A 13716-nucleotide genomic window follows, 5' to 3' on the forward strand; every position below is an offset into this window, starting at 1 on the left:
TGACAGACCCCTACAGTTAAGAGCATCTATTTTCAAACTATTCATTTATCGAACAGTTCAATAGGTGTAATATGTAATTCTATCCAACAGTCAAATGTTTTAAGTATACTATGATGGTATGTCATTCCTGATTTTTTAAAATACTGACAAATAAATAATATCATACATTTAGACATCTGTGAAAAATATATAAAGTAAATAAGATCACAATGAGCTTGGTAGCAATTCAGGGTTTTCAAAATAATATTTCCCCACCCTTTTGAATTCCCTCCCTTTTTAATCCCCCTTCCGGGTGATTATAAGTAGTAACCAAATTTGCAAGACCGCGATTAAGTTGTTTAAATTCATTGAGTAATAATTATGGTCCTGGTATAGTAAGAATGTTGATAACAGATCTTCAAATAAATCATTTTCTCCTCATAAACTGTAGAAAACTCTATAACCAAAATTAATTAAATGTATACAATTCCCTTGAATCCCTAATATTGTGGGTGTAACATGTCATAGTACAAAATTCATTTTATGGGTCATTTTCAAAAAATGTCGAATTTTGAAATTGAAAATATTATTAAAAGTTACTTATTCAAACAACCCTCTACATAAGCAAATCAAAACAAACAGTACTTTAAGAACAACATATTAAAAGATGCAATCTTAATGATGTCATACAAAAATATGTTGAAACATTTTTTGATCGGTGGTACATTATTTTGTCTATCCTGTTACCATTTTCAAAAGAAATTTTGGGTTATTAAGAAAAGGTTTAGATAAAATGTTAAGCTTGTTTTACGTAGACAATTAGATGGTTTTCAAGAGAATAAACTTCTATATATATTCATTCTGTAATATAATAGATTATTTGCCAATTTAACAGGTTGTACTGAAAAATGCCTCTAAAAATTGGTTTTCAAAGGTTGTAAAAATTATCACCAGTAATGCAAGTCTAAGATAGCAATTTATATTGTTCGGCATTTTTTCAACCTTTCAAATAAACCCAACATCAAGTAAATCCCTCATAAGGTAGTTTACTTTTCTCTATATTTCATTGGTAACAGGAACGTACGTTTCTGATATATTACTATATAAAAGTCTATCCTGTTACCTTTTTGTCTATCCTGTTACCGATATCAGTATTGCACCTGCGAATGCTTAATTGGGAAGATTAATACGTTATAACCTTAAGATGACTTCAAACAACGAAATATTTCATTCGTTTTGCACCTATATGATAAGATAAAAAAATTAACGACGTTTTTGTCTACAATTGTCTATCCTGTTACTGTAACCATAGCAACCATAGTAACAGGATAGACATAACAGGATAGACAAATTTCTTCGTTTTTGATTGCTGTTGTGAAATGACTACTCCCTTTGGTGAAGTGATTATGTTTTTCTATTGTGAATTTGGTTTCCAACACGTTATTGCACTTTTTACAAGTATACTGTTGGTGTATTTAATCAAAATTGGTGGTAACAGCATAGACATGAAAAAAAGTACGCTATATTTTTTTCACTAAATGTCTTGAAATTTCTTTTCTCTACACTGTCGTTCAAGAAACGAGGCGTTTTAAATGTAAAGATTACTTTGCACTTTTGAGATCAACACTGACTGATTCAATATTCATAGGGAGAATAATTTCACGGCTGATTTAAGTAGCGGTAACAGGAAAGACATGAACCTCCTGTACGCAGATTCAATTTAGTTTGTAGATAATATGTTACATACAATGATATAGAAGCTACGATTTTTCGTTAGAGTAATATTAAACGTTCTTAAAAAGTCCCTTTTGCAGATATCAAGGCGATCAGAAAATCGCAAAAAAATCATTTGAAATGTGTTTTTCTGACACTGTACGCAGACAAATACCCCCAAAATGGCTCTTAAATGCAGTTTAATCTTATCAAAATAGATGTAAGGTGTGTTTATTATTAATGTTCTGAATCACAAATCCGACAAGCTTTCATTTAAACCATTACAACTGAAATTTTCATTAGAAATAAAAAAGTTAGCATGGGTGTACTGAAAATTCGACATTTTTTGAAAACGACCCTTATAGTGAATGTGCAAATTTTACAAGCCCCTAAAGGGCATTATTAACTTACTTATAACTGTACAGAGAATGTTAGACAAAAAATACATGTAAAATATGGACAATACACACATTATACAAAACTTTACTACTACACGTCATGCATGAGTAACAACCAGATAGATGAATAAATAAATCATAAGCATAATATGCAGCAAGCAAATAAACATATCAAGCAACATGCTTTCACAAAAATAAAGCTTAAACTAAAGCAGCAAAAGCAGAATGCAGTAAACAGTTGTAACTTATGCAGAGTATAAGTGTTGTTTATTCAGACGGGATGGTTTCTTCCATGAGATGGGGCAGTCGATTCCATTATAAGGTCAAAGGTCATGTCTAATTTGGTCTGTCTGATATCAGGGATTAGGTTCTCAGATTACAATTGCAGGCTGCCAGCTTTTCACTTTTGATTTGTCTGTTGAATACAAAGGACGTTTACTCTATAGGAATAAGTTTTCAATTTCATTTTCTGCTGTTTAAACTTGAGACTTTATTGTGGAAGATTGTCTGGACTGGAAATCGGATTTATATAACTTTATCTTCATCTCCTGCCTTGGAGACACAAGGTATTTTATACACGACTTTAGACAACTCTTAAAAACCTCATCGTAAATTAGTGATCTCGGACATAATATTCATTGCAGTTAAAATTCGTTTTTCCAATCACTTCTTGATATTCAACATTGGACTACTATTTCCCGAAATTTGAGAACTTGAATCAGTTTTTATTCAACAGTTTCGTGATTTTACGGCTATAAAAACTTTAGTAAATATATTCAACTTTGGACTACTATTTCCCGAAATTTGAGAACTATAATCAGTTTTATTCAACAGTTTCGTGATTTAACGGCTATAAAAAACTTTAGTAAATAACATGGCTTCTTCAACCAGACGCAACCGTCGTTCACGTAACAGACAACATCCATATAACAACGAAGGAAATGCTACACAAAGCTCGCAATGGGATATGGAAAATCCAGAAAATTGGACAGGTGCAAGATTTCGGGACGAATTACGGAAGTTAGGAATTAACATTCCAAAAAGTTGGTCTAAAACAGTACTTAAACAACTGTATCTAGATAACAAGGAGCGCCTATGCACCAACGAAATTCGAGAAGGTGCAACCGTCGCAGCGGACGACCATATTAGGCAACCAAGAGCAGTACTTGAAGACCCGCCCACAGATGAATGAAGTTCGGCCCCATCAAGATCAACGCTCATGGAAAGTGTAACCGGAAACGACGTACGTGCGGACTCCAATGTAAACAATATGGCCGCTTTGTTTACATCAACAATGGTAAACACGTTTACACAGTGTATGGCAAGCATGCAACCATCCGTTTCCCACATTAGATCAACACCGATTCATTGACCGATCTAGCTAATTGGTACGAACAGCGGAACGCTTCCGATGTCCTGCTTATACCAGTTTCTGGTACAACACAAAGAACTTCAGCTTTAGTCCGTCGACAAGTGCCTTGCCATTTTCTCACCATACCAGTGCCAAAATGGATTCAACAAGAAATGGAGTGCGATCGGATTCTTTCACTAACGTTGATATTGTGTCGCCGCATATTCAAAGGAATATTATTGGGGGTAAGGATATTAATCTTACTACATTACTAATATCAAATTACGAAAACCCTCAAGCACATAATATCACTGCTGATGAAATAAAGATTAATTTATCAAGTAAGCCTGACCCTCGTCTTAACAGGAACCTGAATATACAAGATTTTATTCAGGCCTTTGGAAAATATAAACGAATCATGTGTGTGGCATATCCCGAAAGACGCGAAGAGCTGGATGCATATGAAGCAGATTTGATTCAGATCCATAAATTTTATCATGTACCTCAAAAATATTCACAAACCTACAAAAATAACACTAGTAGCAAAGATGTTACTCAGACTAAACCTGATAATAAATCATGACTACATATACCTTTGGAAGATTATTCGATGAAAGCATCAACTCCTATCAACATAGAAAAACTTGAGCATGAGCTGCAGAATCACCCAGATATAAATTTCAGATCATATTTGATAAATGGATTAAGAAATGGTTTCGATTCTATGGTAAAATACGATACATGGGATACAAAAGTATGTAAAAATAATTACTCAGCTAGGTCGCAATCTACAGTTGTTTCAGATTTGATTAAGAAAGAATGCGAAAAAGGTTTTGTGTATGGGCCATTTCAACATAGTCCTTTCCTCGTTTTAGAGTAAGCCCTCTAGGGGTAGCAACAGGGAAATATTCAGATAAGAAAAGATTAATTTTAGATTTGTCATCGCCACACAATGATGAATGTTTGAGTGTTAATGATATGATAGACAAAAGTGATTGTTCTATGTCTTATGTGAAAATAGATGATGCTATCCGCATCATTTCAAAATGTGGAAGAAATGCAAGTCTTTCAAAGTACGACATATCCGATGCATTTAAAATTTGTCCTTACAAACCTACACAGTGGCCACTGTTCTGTTTTAAGTGGAAATCTATGTATTATTTTTATGTTAGACTCACCTTTGGATGCCGTTCAAGTCCTAAAATTTTTGACAGTCTCCCAAGCAGTGTGTTATATTGCTGAGAAAAACTATAAGGTACAGCATATCCTGCATTTATTAGATGATTTCCTAACAATTGACCATCCCAACGAAGATGGAGAGAGGACAATGGCAATTATGATGACAATATTTAAACGGCTTAACATTCCCATTGCTAGTCATAAAACAGTTGGGCCTACTACTTGTTTAAAATATTTGGGTATCATACTAGACTCACAAGAAATGGAAACCAGATTACCTGATAATAAGGTGCAAAGGATATGCAATTTGATTCGCAAAATACTCCACAAATCATCTTGTACAAAAAGAGAACTTTTACAGCTATTGGGACATTATCATCATCTACAGATAAAACCAAGCAGAGATGCCTGTCAAAAGCACTACAGTGTTTGTCAGCTGTTTGTGAAACTATCTGCCCTGGTGAGGGAGATTTGTTGTTCAAATCTGTGTTTTCAGCACATAAACCAGAAAAGTCCTCTACACCTGATCAAACAGCACTTATATTAAAGGACATATATATTTCAGCAGAAACATGGTCATTAAGAAGGCAAATTCTTTCAGTTTTATCCAGAAATTACAGCTTTCAAGAGGTCAGAGAGGTATGTTGTATCTTATTTGCAAGTTGTATATGTCATATATATATATATATAATATTAAAAAGAAGGTGTGGTATGGTTGCCAATGAAATATATAACTCTCATCAAGAGACAAAAAGGACACATAAATTATCAACTATACGTCACTGTACAGCCTTCAACAATGAGCATAGCCCATATCACATAGTCACCAGCTATAAAAGGCCCAGAAATGAGCCAAAATATTTTACATTTTATTTGAATATATTGCATTATAATGGAGATAACTGTATTGTGTTTAAAGCCATGGCCTTAGAAAAACATAATTTTATTGACACAAATAAAGGTTTACCTAGCTTCTCTACACTTCGCTTGGTAAACTGAAATTGCAAGAGTAAATTCTACTTTTAACGATGGCAAAGCTTTAAATACAATACATATATGTCCAAATTTTCCAGATATTTATTTGTATTGATAGTATTTATGTTGATTTATATCTTTTCAATTTTTATTTATTTTTTAGATGATACCCGATCTGACAAAGTACCGATTTTATGCTGCCAAACTGCACAGTGATGAAGTAGGCTGTGGCCTCCCTGTGTCCAAAGAAAGACTAACGAGAAACAAGATAGACATAGCAGAGTTGGAACACTTTATAGATTTTATTATCAGTTCAGATGTTGTTAAAGATCTGCCTTTTGGTATGAAGACTATGAAGCTTTCGACTGGAGAGATAGTTGCTGTGCCAAATTTAATTCGAAGCCTTGCACCTTCATCTCTAATTAATCAATTCATTCAGTTCTGTGATTCAGAAAATGTTGGTCATTTAGGTAAGTTTATAAAAATAGATAAACACTTTTAAACTTATAACTATTTTGATTTGAGCCCACTGATGAAATTTTTAATAATTGACACAGATACAGCTGTTACCAAATTTATAATAAAGGGTTTTGAGAAGAAATTGAGAGTCATGAATCAGATACAATTCCATATGCATGTACATAGTAATCTAGTATTCGGGTTGATATAATATACAAGAAACATGGGACACCTTGACAGCTATTGTTTGTTAATTTGAAAAAGACATTGCACACATAAAATAGATTTTTCTCAGGAAATAAGAATGTTGTAGTCATTAATATATTGATTTTATTCATAATGACAATAAAAAAATTGGTGTGTTATCAAATTGAAATTTATATGTGTATAATCAACTATAGATTTGTAATTGCAGGAAGAAGCACAATGTATAAGATCCTTAATGACTGTGCTGCCTCAGTAAGGAAATGTGTTGAGGGTCTTGACTATTACATTGCAGAGGGTGGAAAGGCATTTCAAGATCTTGAAACCATTATAGAAAAACTCTGCATATCCAGTGAAAAGAAGAAAGAACTGAAATCCAAATTGCTAAATGGGAAGCGATATATCAAATCAGATTTCAAGGTATTTGAAAACATATTGATAGTCTAAATCATGTTATAGGAAACATTATAATTAAACAAATTGAATGTGACATTGTTAGCTTGTCAATGAGTGAACTACAGCTTGAGCTAGCTGTAATTGTCACCACACACGCTATATATATATTGATACCATAAGGCACATTTGAACAATGCTGAATGGAAGTACTTCTTTGAAAAATAACAAATATCCAAGTTCACTGAAAATAACTATGAATTTTAACCAACAAATTGTTCAGTTGAGCAATGGAGACTCCTGTTTTCATTATCATGATGTTCACTGTGTTTTATTTTTTTGTATTTTTTTTTCTGGATGTATAGATCTGTTAATCCTTATTATTTCTTAAGTTTGGGACAAATCTTTCTAATGGTTTAGATTTTTTTTAAATTAAAAGGTACATATCCAAAGAGAGAATGCTGTTCCAGATCATTGCCAAGTGTTTGCTCTAAGTGATAGTGAAAAGTGCTTCTCCCAAAGTTGTAACACCCAGCATAAACACTGCTGTGAACAGTGTATTGACTTGGCAGACTTTTTAGCTGAAATAAGTACTCTTACACAGAATGGTACATGGGACAATAAAGATTCCATTGTATTCCAGGTAATTTTTATCACCTTATTTCCTTAACTAAATAGAGAAGTATACAAAGAAATTTTAAATTGTCTTAGCTAATTATCCAATACTGTGGTCCAAACCATTACATTTAAGTACAAAACATTATTTAAAAACTCTTTTTCTCCAAATTGCCATCATAAAAATGCAGTAACCCCCTTGATAGACATGAAATGACTTCAGTGAATTGCTTTGAGATTGATAGTATACATGTATGTAAGGGCTTAGGTTGCTGTATTGTATTTAAAAAGAAAGACTGTGTGTTAATTAGGAATTAACTACTTTTCTTACCATAACTTACTTTTTCAGGTTGAAAATGCTGTAGAAGCTATAAAAGATTGGAAAAGTCATGCTATGAGAGCTAGGAATCAAGAAGGTGCAAAACAAGATCTACTGAAGAATTTAAATGAAAATCAAGCACTTATCACATGTGACTGGGCAATGAAATTTCTACCACGCAAGTTTAGAGAAGGTCAGAGTGACTGGTTCGCCAAACGTGGAATCAACTGGCATATTTCAGTAACTTTATACAAACAAGGGGAAGAACTAAAGACAATTACACATGTACACATTTTTTCATCCCAGGTAATAAAAAGATATTGCTTGTTTTTCTTAAAGTACAAAACTATTAAGGGATATAATTATCTATTTTTTCAAGTTTTCAGCTTTTGGAAAAGATGGAAATTTCTTCAGATAATTTATTAGCTTTCAGAAATCTTTTGGTAATTGGAAAATGTTCTTTGCATATAAGTTAGGCTAACTTTTATTCAACTTCAATATCAAACCTTTGAAATAAATTTTGTAATCTATTTCAATTTCTGTAAATTCATAAATTATTGCAAAAAATGTTTCATCTCAGTAATTCATAATAACAGCAGACAATTACTTTCTGAATTTACAATAAATTATTTTGCTATAATTAGGAATGCTGATTTCCTTTTTATTTATTTCTGTATCATTTTTGAGCTGCATTGTTTACATTTACAGCACAGATTAAGAAGTTTAATCCAAATGGCTTTTTACAAGTAATATAACATTGTCATGATATATTTTAGATATCTCAAGATGGTTCTGTTACTGCTTCTGTGTTGTGTGATGTAGTCCATGATCTGACAAAACAAGTACCAAGCATACATGAGGTGAACTTCTTCTCAGATAATGCAGGATGTTATAAGAACACAATGATGATGGTAGCGCTTAAAGATGAATTAGGAGATAAGTTGAAAACATACAACTTCAGTGAAGCACAGGATGGCAAAGGTAAAATTTCATAGTTTTCAACTTGGTTTTTCAAAAGAAAAAAATATTTCAATATTATAAAAGAAGATGTGGTATGATATCCAATGAGACAACTTTCGACAAGAGACCAAAATGACACAAAAATTAACAATTATAGATAACTGAAAGGCCTTCAACAATGAGTAAAGCACATACCGCATAGTTAGCTATAAAAGGCCCCTAAATTACAATGTAAAACAACTCAAACAAGAAAACTGACAGCTTTAATTATATAAAAGATTGAACGAAAAACAAATATTTAACACTTAAACAAACAATAACCACTGAATTACAGGCTCCTGACTTGGGACAGGCACATAAATACAAGTCAGCTTTTGATTGAAGGTTTTTTTTTTTTTTTTTGTTGTCTTCAGATGGGAAAAGAATTATCAAAACTTATTTTTTGTAACCTGCAACTGCATTAGTGTATTCTCCAAATTGTATACATGTATAATGGACTAATGGTACTTATTTTAAGCAACTTTAAAGGTCTCAGCTTCTGTTCCTGATATTCGGATTGTTGCATTTGCAGAAAAACTCTTTTTTGTAGTTTCTCACATACAAAATGTATATGAATATTGATTTTGCAACCATTGCATTCTATGTACTAATGACAGTTTACACATGTTTTGCAGGTCCATGTGACCGCAGGGCTTCACATATCAAGGCATGTGTTAGAAGATACATTAATGAGGGACATGATGTCACATCTGCAGAGGAGATGAAACAGGTGAGTCTGAATAAAATACTTTAGTGTAAATTGAGTATACGACAATTTATATGCAAACATTAAGAGTAAGAAGTTTACATAGTAATTTAGAAGTATACCAATTAAAAAAGATATACTGTGTTTTGAATGTCTTGATTAAACAATGAAACAAATCTCCATCAGATATATATGTAACCAGATAAAGTCACTGTATAACCTTTAATAGAAAACAAAAGTCATTACTGCATTGCATGCTGTACAGGGCTGAAATAAGTGAAAAATTATTTTTGAACACCTTAAGAAAAATTACAACCTAATTAATGTACAACACAAATTAGCAAAATAACAATGCATCTGACTTGGGACAGGCACAAATAGTACATTGCACGGTTTAACATTGCTTGCTACTTTGAGTTCATCCCTTCCCTGAATAACATGTAACAGATCATATATAAACACAGTTCATCAAAAGTGTGTACACTACAGTAAAAATCAATTAAAATGGCATACCCCATCAAGATGACATAACGAACAATAAACAATAAACTGAGGACACAAAGTATCATTTGAGAATTGGTATGCATTAATTTCAGCCAAGACGTTATGCATAGTTATATGATAAGAGAATTGGTATTCATTATGCATACCCAGGAAGCTATGCACTGTTATTACAAGCATGTAGCAATTCTAATTTTCATTTCTGCTTCTTTTTACAGGCTATAGATGTTAAACAGAAAGGATCATTTAGGGTTAGAGTTGTTGACATTGTAACTAATTTGGATGCAGAGAAGTCACAGATTAAACCAATTACTGGAATTACACAATTGCATAATTTTTCTTTTGATGTCGATGGAATAACAGTTTGGAAGGCATATGGAATTGGAGAAGGTAATAAACAGAATTATGAATCAGACTTATGAATTACTAACAAATGTAGTTTTATGTCTCAAAGAATATCATCTGCTTGTTTGCCATGGTTAACATGGTTAAGGCGTACATTTAATTTATTGTACTTTTTCATGTTTAAACAAATAGTCAATAGTTACTGCTTGGACCTTGGTGACCAATTTGTCTAAATTGCTACTGTAATCATGCACTAGCCAGTCATCACTAAGTTTGTTAGTTCATTCTCTGATCATGCATTATACACACCAATATATTAAATAGGATTCCCTATTGAAAGTCAGTGGTATTTTCAGGTCACCCCTGCTTCCTCCATCCATTCATCCTAACTGCCCCAAAACAGCCCAAAAAGGTGATTAATATTGGCATTAAAATACCAACAAACAAAAAAGTCCATCAAAATCAGTGTAATTCTCCTGGTAATGGCTCTGATAAAGCCTGTGCAACATTTTGATCTATTTGTTTTACACTTTTTGAAGAAATGTCAAATAAAGTAGTTACTTGGTTTTCATCTTGATAACTATGGAGAAACTGTTCAAATATAAGTCGTCTTTCATGTGTGATTTTCACAAATTTTGTCACAGTATTTCTGTCACTGAAGTTTAAACTAGTTGTTGAAATACATTGAGCATGTTGAGATTGTATCAATTTGACAATAGGAAATGGTGATTAATAGGTATATATTTTTTGTAGGAAAGCGAATATCATGGGACAACATTGGAACCACAGAGCAAAGAACCAATCTGTTGGTTAAAGTTGATTGGACAATTACAGCTCCTCAGTTGTTGGAAGTAGAAGGTAATCCATTTGTTTTGAAAATAAACAGTTACTTTAAATTCGGAAATAGTTACGAGGTTTTTATCATTGCGAAAAATGCAAGAGTTGTTGACGCAATAATTTAAGCACGAATTAAGAGATATTTTAGAAAGAATTTAACAGTTTTTTTTCTCTCAAAATTGTAAAAATCAAAATTGCAATAAGTCTAAAATGAAAAAATCTCAATAATAAAAGCATGCAATAATTTCTGAATTTACAGTATTTAACTTCCAGCTAAATTTCATTTTATTTTTTACAATTTATTAAAACAATTCAAATCAACTCAGTTTTTTTTCTTTTAAACCTAAAAGTTGCATGATTTTTCTTGTGTTTCTTTATGTGTAATAACACCAAATCATAGTCCTTCACATCCTAAAAAGGGTAAACAAAAAATTCATTTGAAACTATCCTTCATTTCATTGCAGTAAAAATATCTGTGTCATAGACATAAATCTTGGTGTTTCATAACACCATTATTATTGTATTTGGTGTTTCAAAAGAATATTTTGGATGCTTGAGATTAAATGCTTGTACACAGGAAAAAAGGTTGAATTTTTCACTGTTAACTTCCTGTGATGGTTATTTTCGTATATTCAATGAAATGTTATGTAAATTTTTATATAAAGTACTGGACAGGATACATTACCTGTTTATAAATTGCACTTGTAAAAGATTTATTAATTACAAGATGAACACAAATTCAACCTAAAAAATTAAAGCAAAAAAATGTAACATTGTGGAAGAGTCAGAACATAACTAAACAATAAAAGTAAAGGTTATACATTTGGCATGTTTCTCAGTAAGAGAATTACTGCAGTTGACTGTGATTATTTTTTGGTAATAATTTCATCATATTTAAACACGAAATAAAATTATAAAATTATGTTAGAAAATAATATGTGTTTATATAATCATTTCAGTTATGGCACAAGAAGAAGAACTTATTGAACCAAATCCAAAAAAACAAAAGAAGAACTCCATAAATCAGCCATATGATTGCCCAAAAGATGGTTGCACTAGAGCTTTTAAAACTCAATGTGCACTGGAGCAACACATCATTGTTGGTAATTGTGATTATCACAATGAAAAAACAACTCAAGATAAAGCAAAATCTATGTATGGGCAAAAGGTTAATTCTTTGTTTCACGGAACAAGGGTTCAACTGGATTGTAACTTTAATGACTGCCGTACATCAGAATCAGTAAAAGGATGGGCACTGAAGGGTAAAAAGAAAAGAACAGTTTTTAGTCAATCTCAAGTGAATTACATGAAGGAGAAATTTGATATTGGGAAGGTATCAGGAAGAAAAGTTGATCCCTTTCAAGCAGCTGATGAGATGAGACAGCTGCAAGAAGAGGGGAAATATGTATTTTCCAGGAAGGACTATTTAACTGGGCAGCAGATTACAGCCTATTTTTCAAGGTTGGCACTCAAAGACAGAAAGACCGATCTTGAAGATTTCAGATCTGCCGAAGAGGAAACTAACAAAAGATGCCTTAAACAGGAGATTTTGGACAGTGTTTCTTTATAACTTTGATCAAACAGTTTCTTCCAAGAATTAATCTCAATCATCCAGTATTACATGTTTTTGAATAACACATATATATATATATAATTCAGTTTTAATGTATATATGTACTTTTATGTTGTTTTGTTAAATCTAGTACGACCAAACGCCATCTCATTTTTCAAGGCAAAAACTTGAATTTTGCAAATTTGACCTTGATAGTTTAAAGTTGTCCAAATGCAATTTGAACCTTTTTTGACCTCAAAATGACATATTCTGATTTACTGACTAGCTTGATTAAAGATAACAATTCCAGAAGATCTGTTATTATACTAGACTAAAACTAGACGAAATATTATTTTTCTATATTTGATCATGTAATTTCACCTGAACACTTGACCTTGAATTTTGTGGAAATGACCTTGGTATTTGACCAGTTTGATTTATAAAAACTTATATATAATGCCCTTAAAGTTATCAGATTGAATGCTAACCTATTAATTGAAGGTTAACATGAAGAAACAGTTAAAACATATCAGGAAGTGGAGTAATCTTTTTTAACATATTTTTTTGTATTTTGACCTTGACCTTCAATCTTGATTTTTTAAATCTGGCAAGTCTTATTTGTATTTCTTTCTTTATAGCAATAAACAATGTAGATATATACTATTAACAATAGTCAGGAATATCATTAGAAATCTACAAATTTTGGTAAAAATGTCAATATTTCAGATCTATGACATTGACCTCTGACCTTGACCTTTAGAGTATTGATCTTAAATTCCTTATCAATCTTTTACTTTTCATAGCATCTCATTGGCCTATCCTTTTTGAACATTTTGGTTAATAATTGAATATAAGAAAATGAAAAAAAACATTACTTTGATATGTGTCAAATGCAGAAAATTTGCAACTGGGTGGGGGCTTTTTGGGGTTCATGTCTAACTATAAATACTTCTTACCCCACTATATTTTTTTTAATTTTGGACAGCATAATAATAATGTTCTTTAAAAAGAGTAATAACTTTATCACTGATTTGGTGCATTTTTAAAAATTAGCCTTAGAAATCCATACAAAATTTTACATTTCAAAAAAATGAAAAAGGGGGGTGGCCTTCTATATTTTTTTTATAGTAAGGAAATATCGAAATTTACCAATAGATGTATTTATGTCATGATTAAACTTTATTAAGTTCA

The 13716-nt window shown here is 31.8% G+C and overlaps 1 protein-coding gene across 1 annotated transcript; it reads left to right on the forward strand.

Moving 5' to 3' along the window:
- The first annotated feature begins 2691 nt into the window (after positions 1-2691).
- LOC143071442 (uncharacterized) lies at positions 2692-13716 on the forward strand. Its single transcript, XM_076245713.1, has 10 exons — positions 2692-5259; positions 5759-6065; positions 6470-6678; positions 7091-7294; positions 7616-7891; positions 8362-8566; positions 9220-9314; positions 10010-10181; positions 10890-10994; positions 11933-13716. The coding sequence occupies exons 1-10, from the start codon at positions 4921-4923 to the stop codon at positions 12541-12543; spliced, it is 2523 nt and encodes an 840-aa protein (XP_076101828.1). The 5' UTR covers positions 2692-4920; the 3' UTR covers positions 12544-13716.

This window comes from Mytilus galloprovincialis, chromosome 1 (assembly GCF_965363235.1).
Source record: "Mytilus galloprovincialis chromosome 1, xbMytGall1.hap1.1, whole genome shotgun sequence".
NCBI lineage: Eukaryota > Metazoa > Mollusca > Bivalvia > Mytilida > Mytilidae > Mytilus > Mytilus galloprovincialis.

What these genes read in the sequence shown, in the direction of transcription:
- LOC143071442 (XM_076245713.1), top strand. Translation starts at nt 4,921, where the DNA reads ATGCAATTTGATTCGCAAAATACTCCACAAATCATCTTGTACAAAAAG. An exon ending in CTGCAGAGGAGATGAAACAG is followed by an intron (nt 9,315 to 10,009) that starts GTGAGTCTGAAT and finishes TTCTTTTTACAG; the next exon opens with GCTATAGATGTTAAACAGAA. An exon ending in GGCATATGGAATTGGAGAAG is followed by an intron (nt 10,182 to 10,889) that starts GTAATAAACAGA and finishes TATTTTTTGTAG; the next exon opens with GAAAGCGAATATCATGGGAC.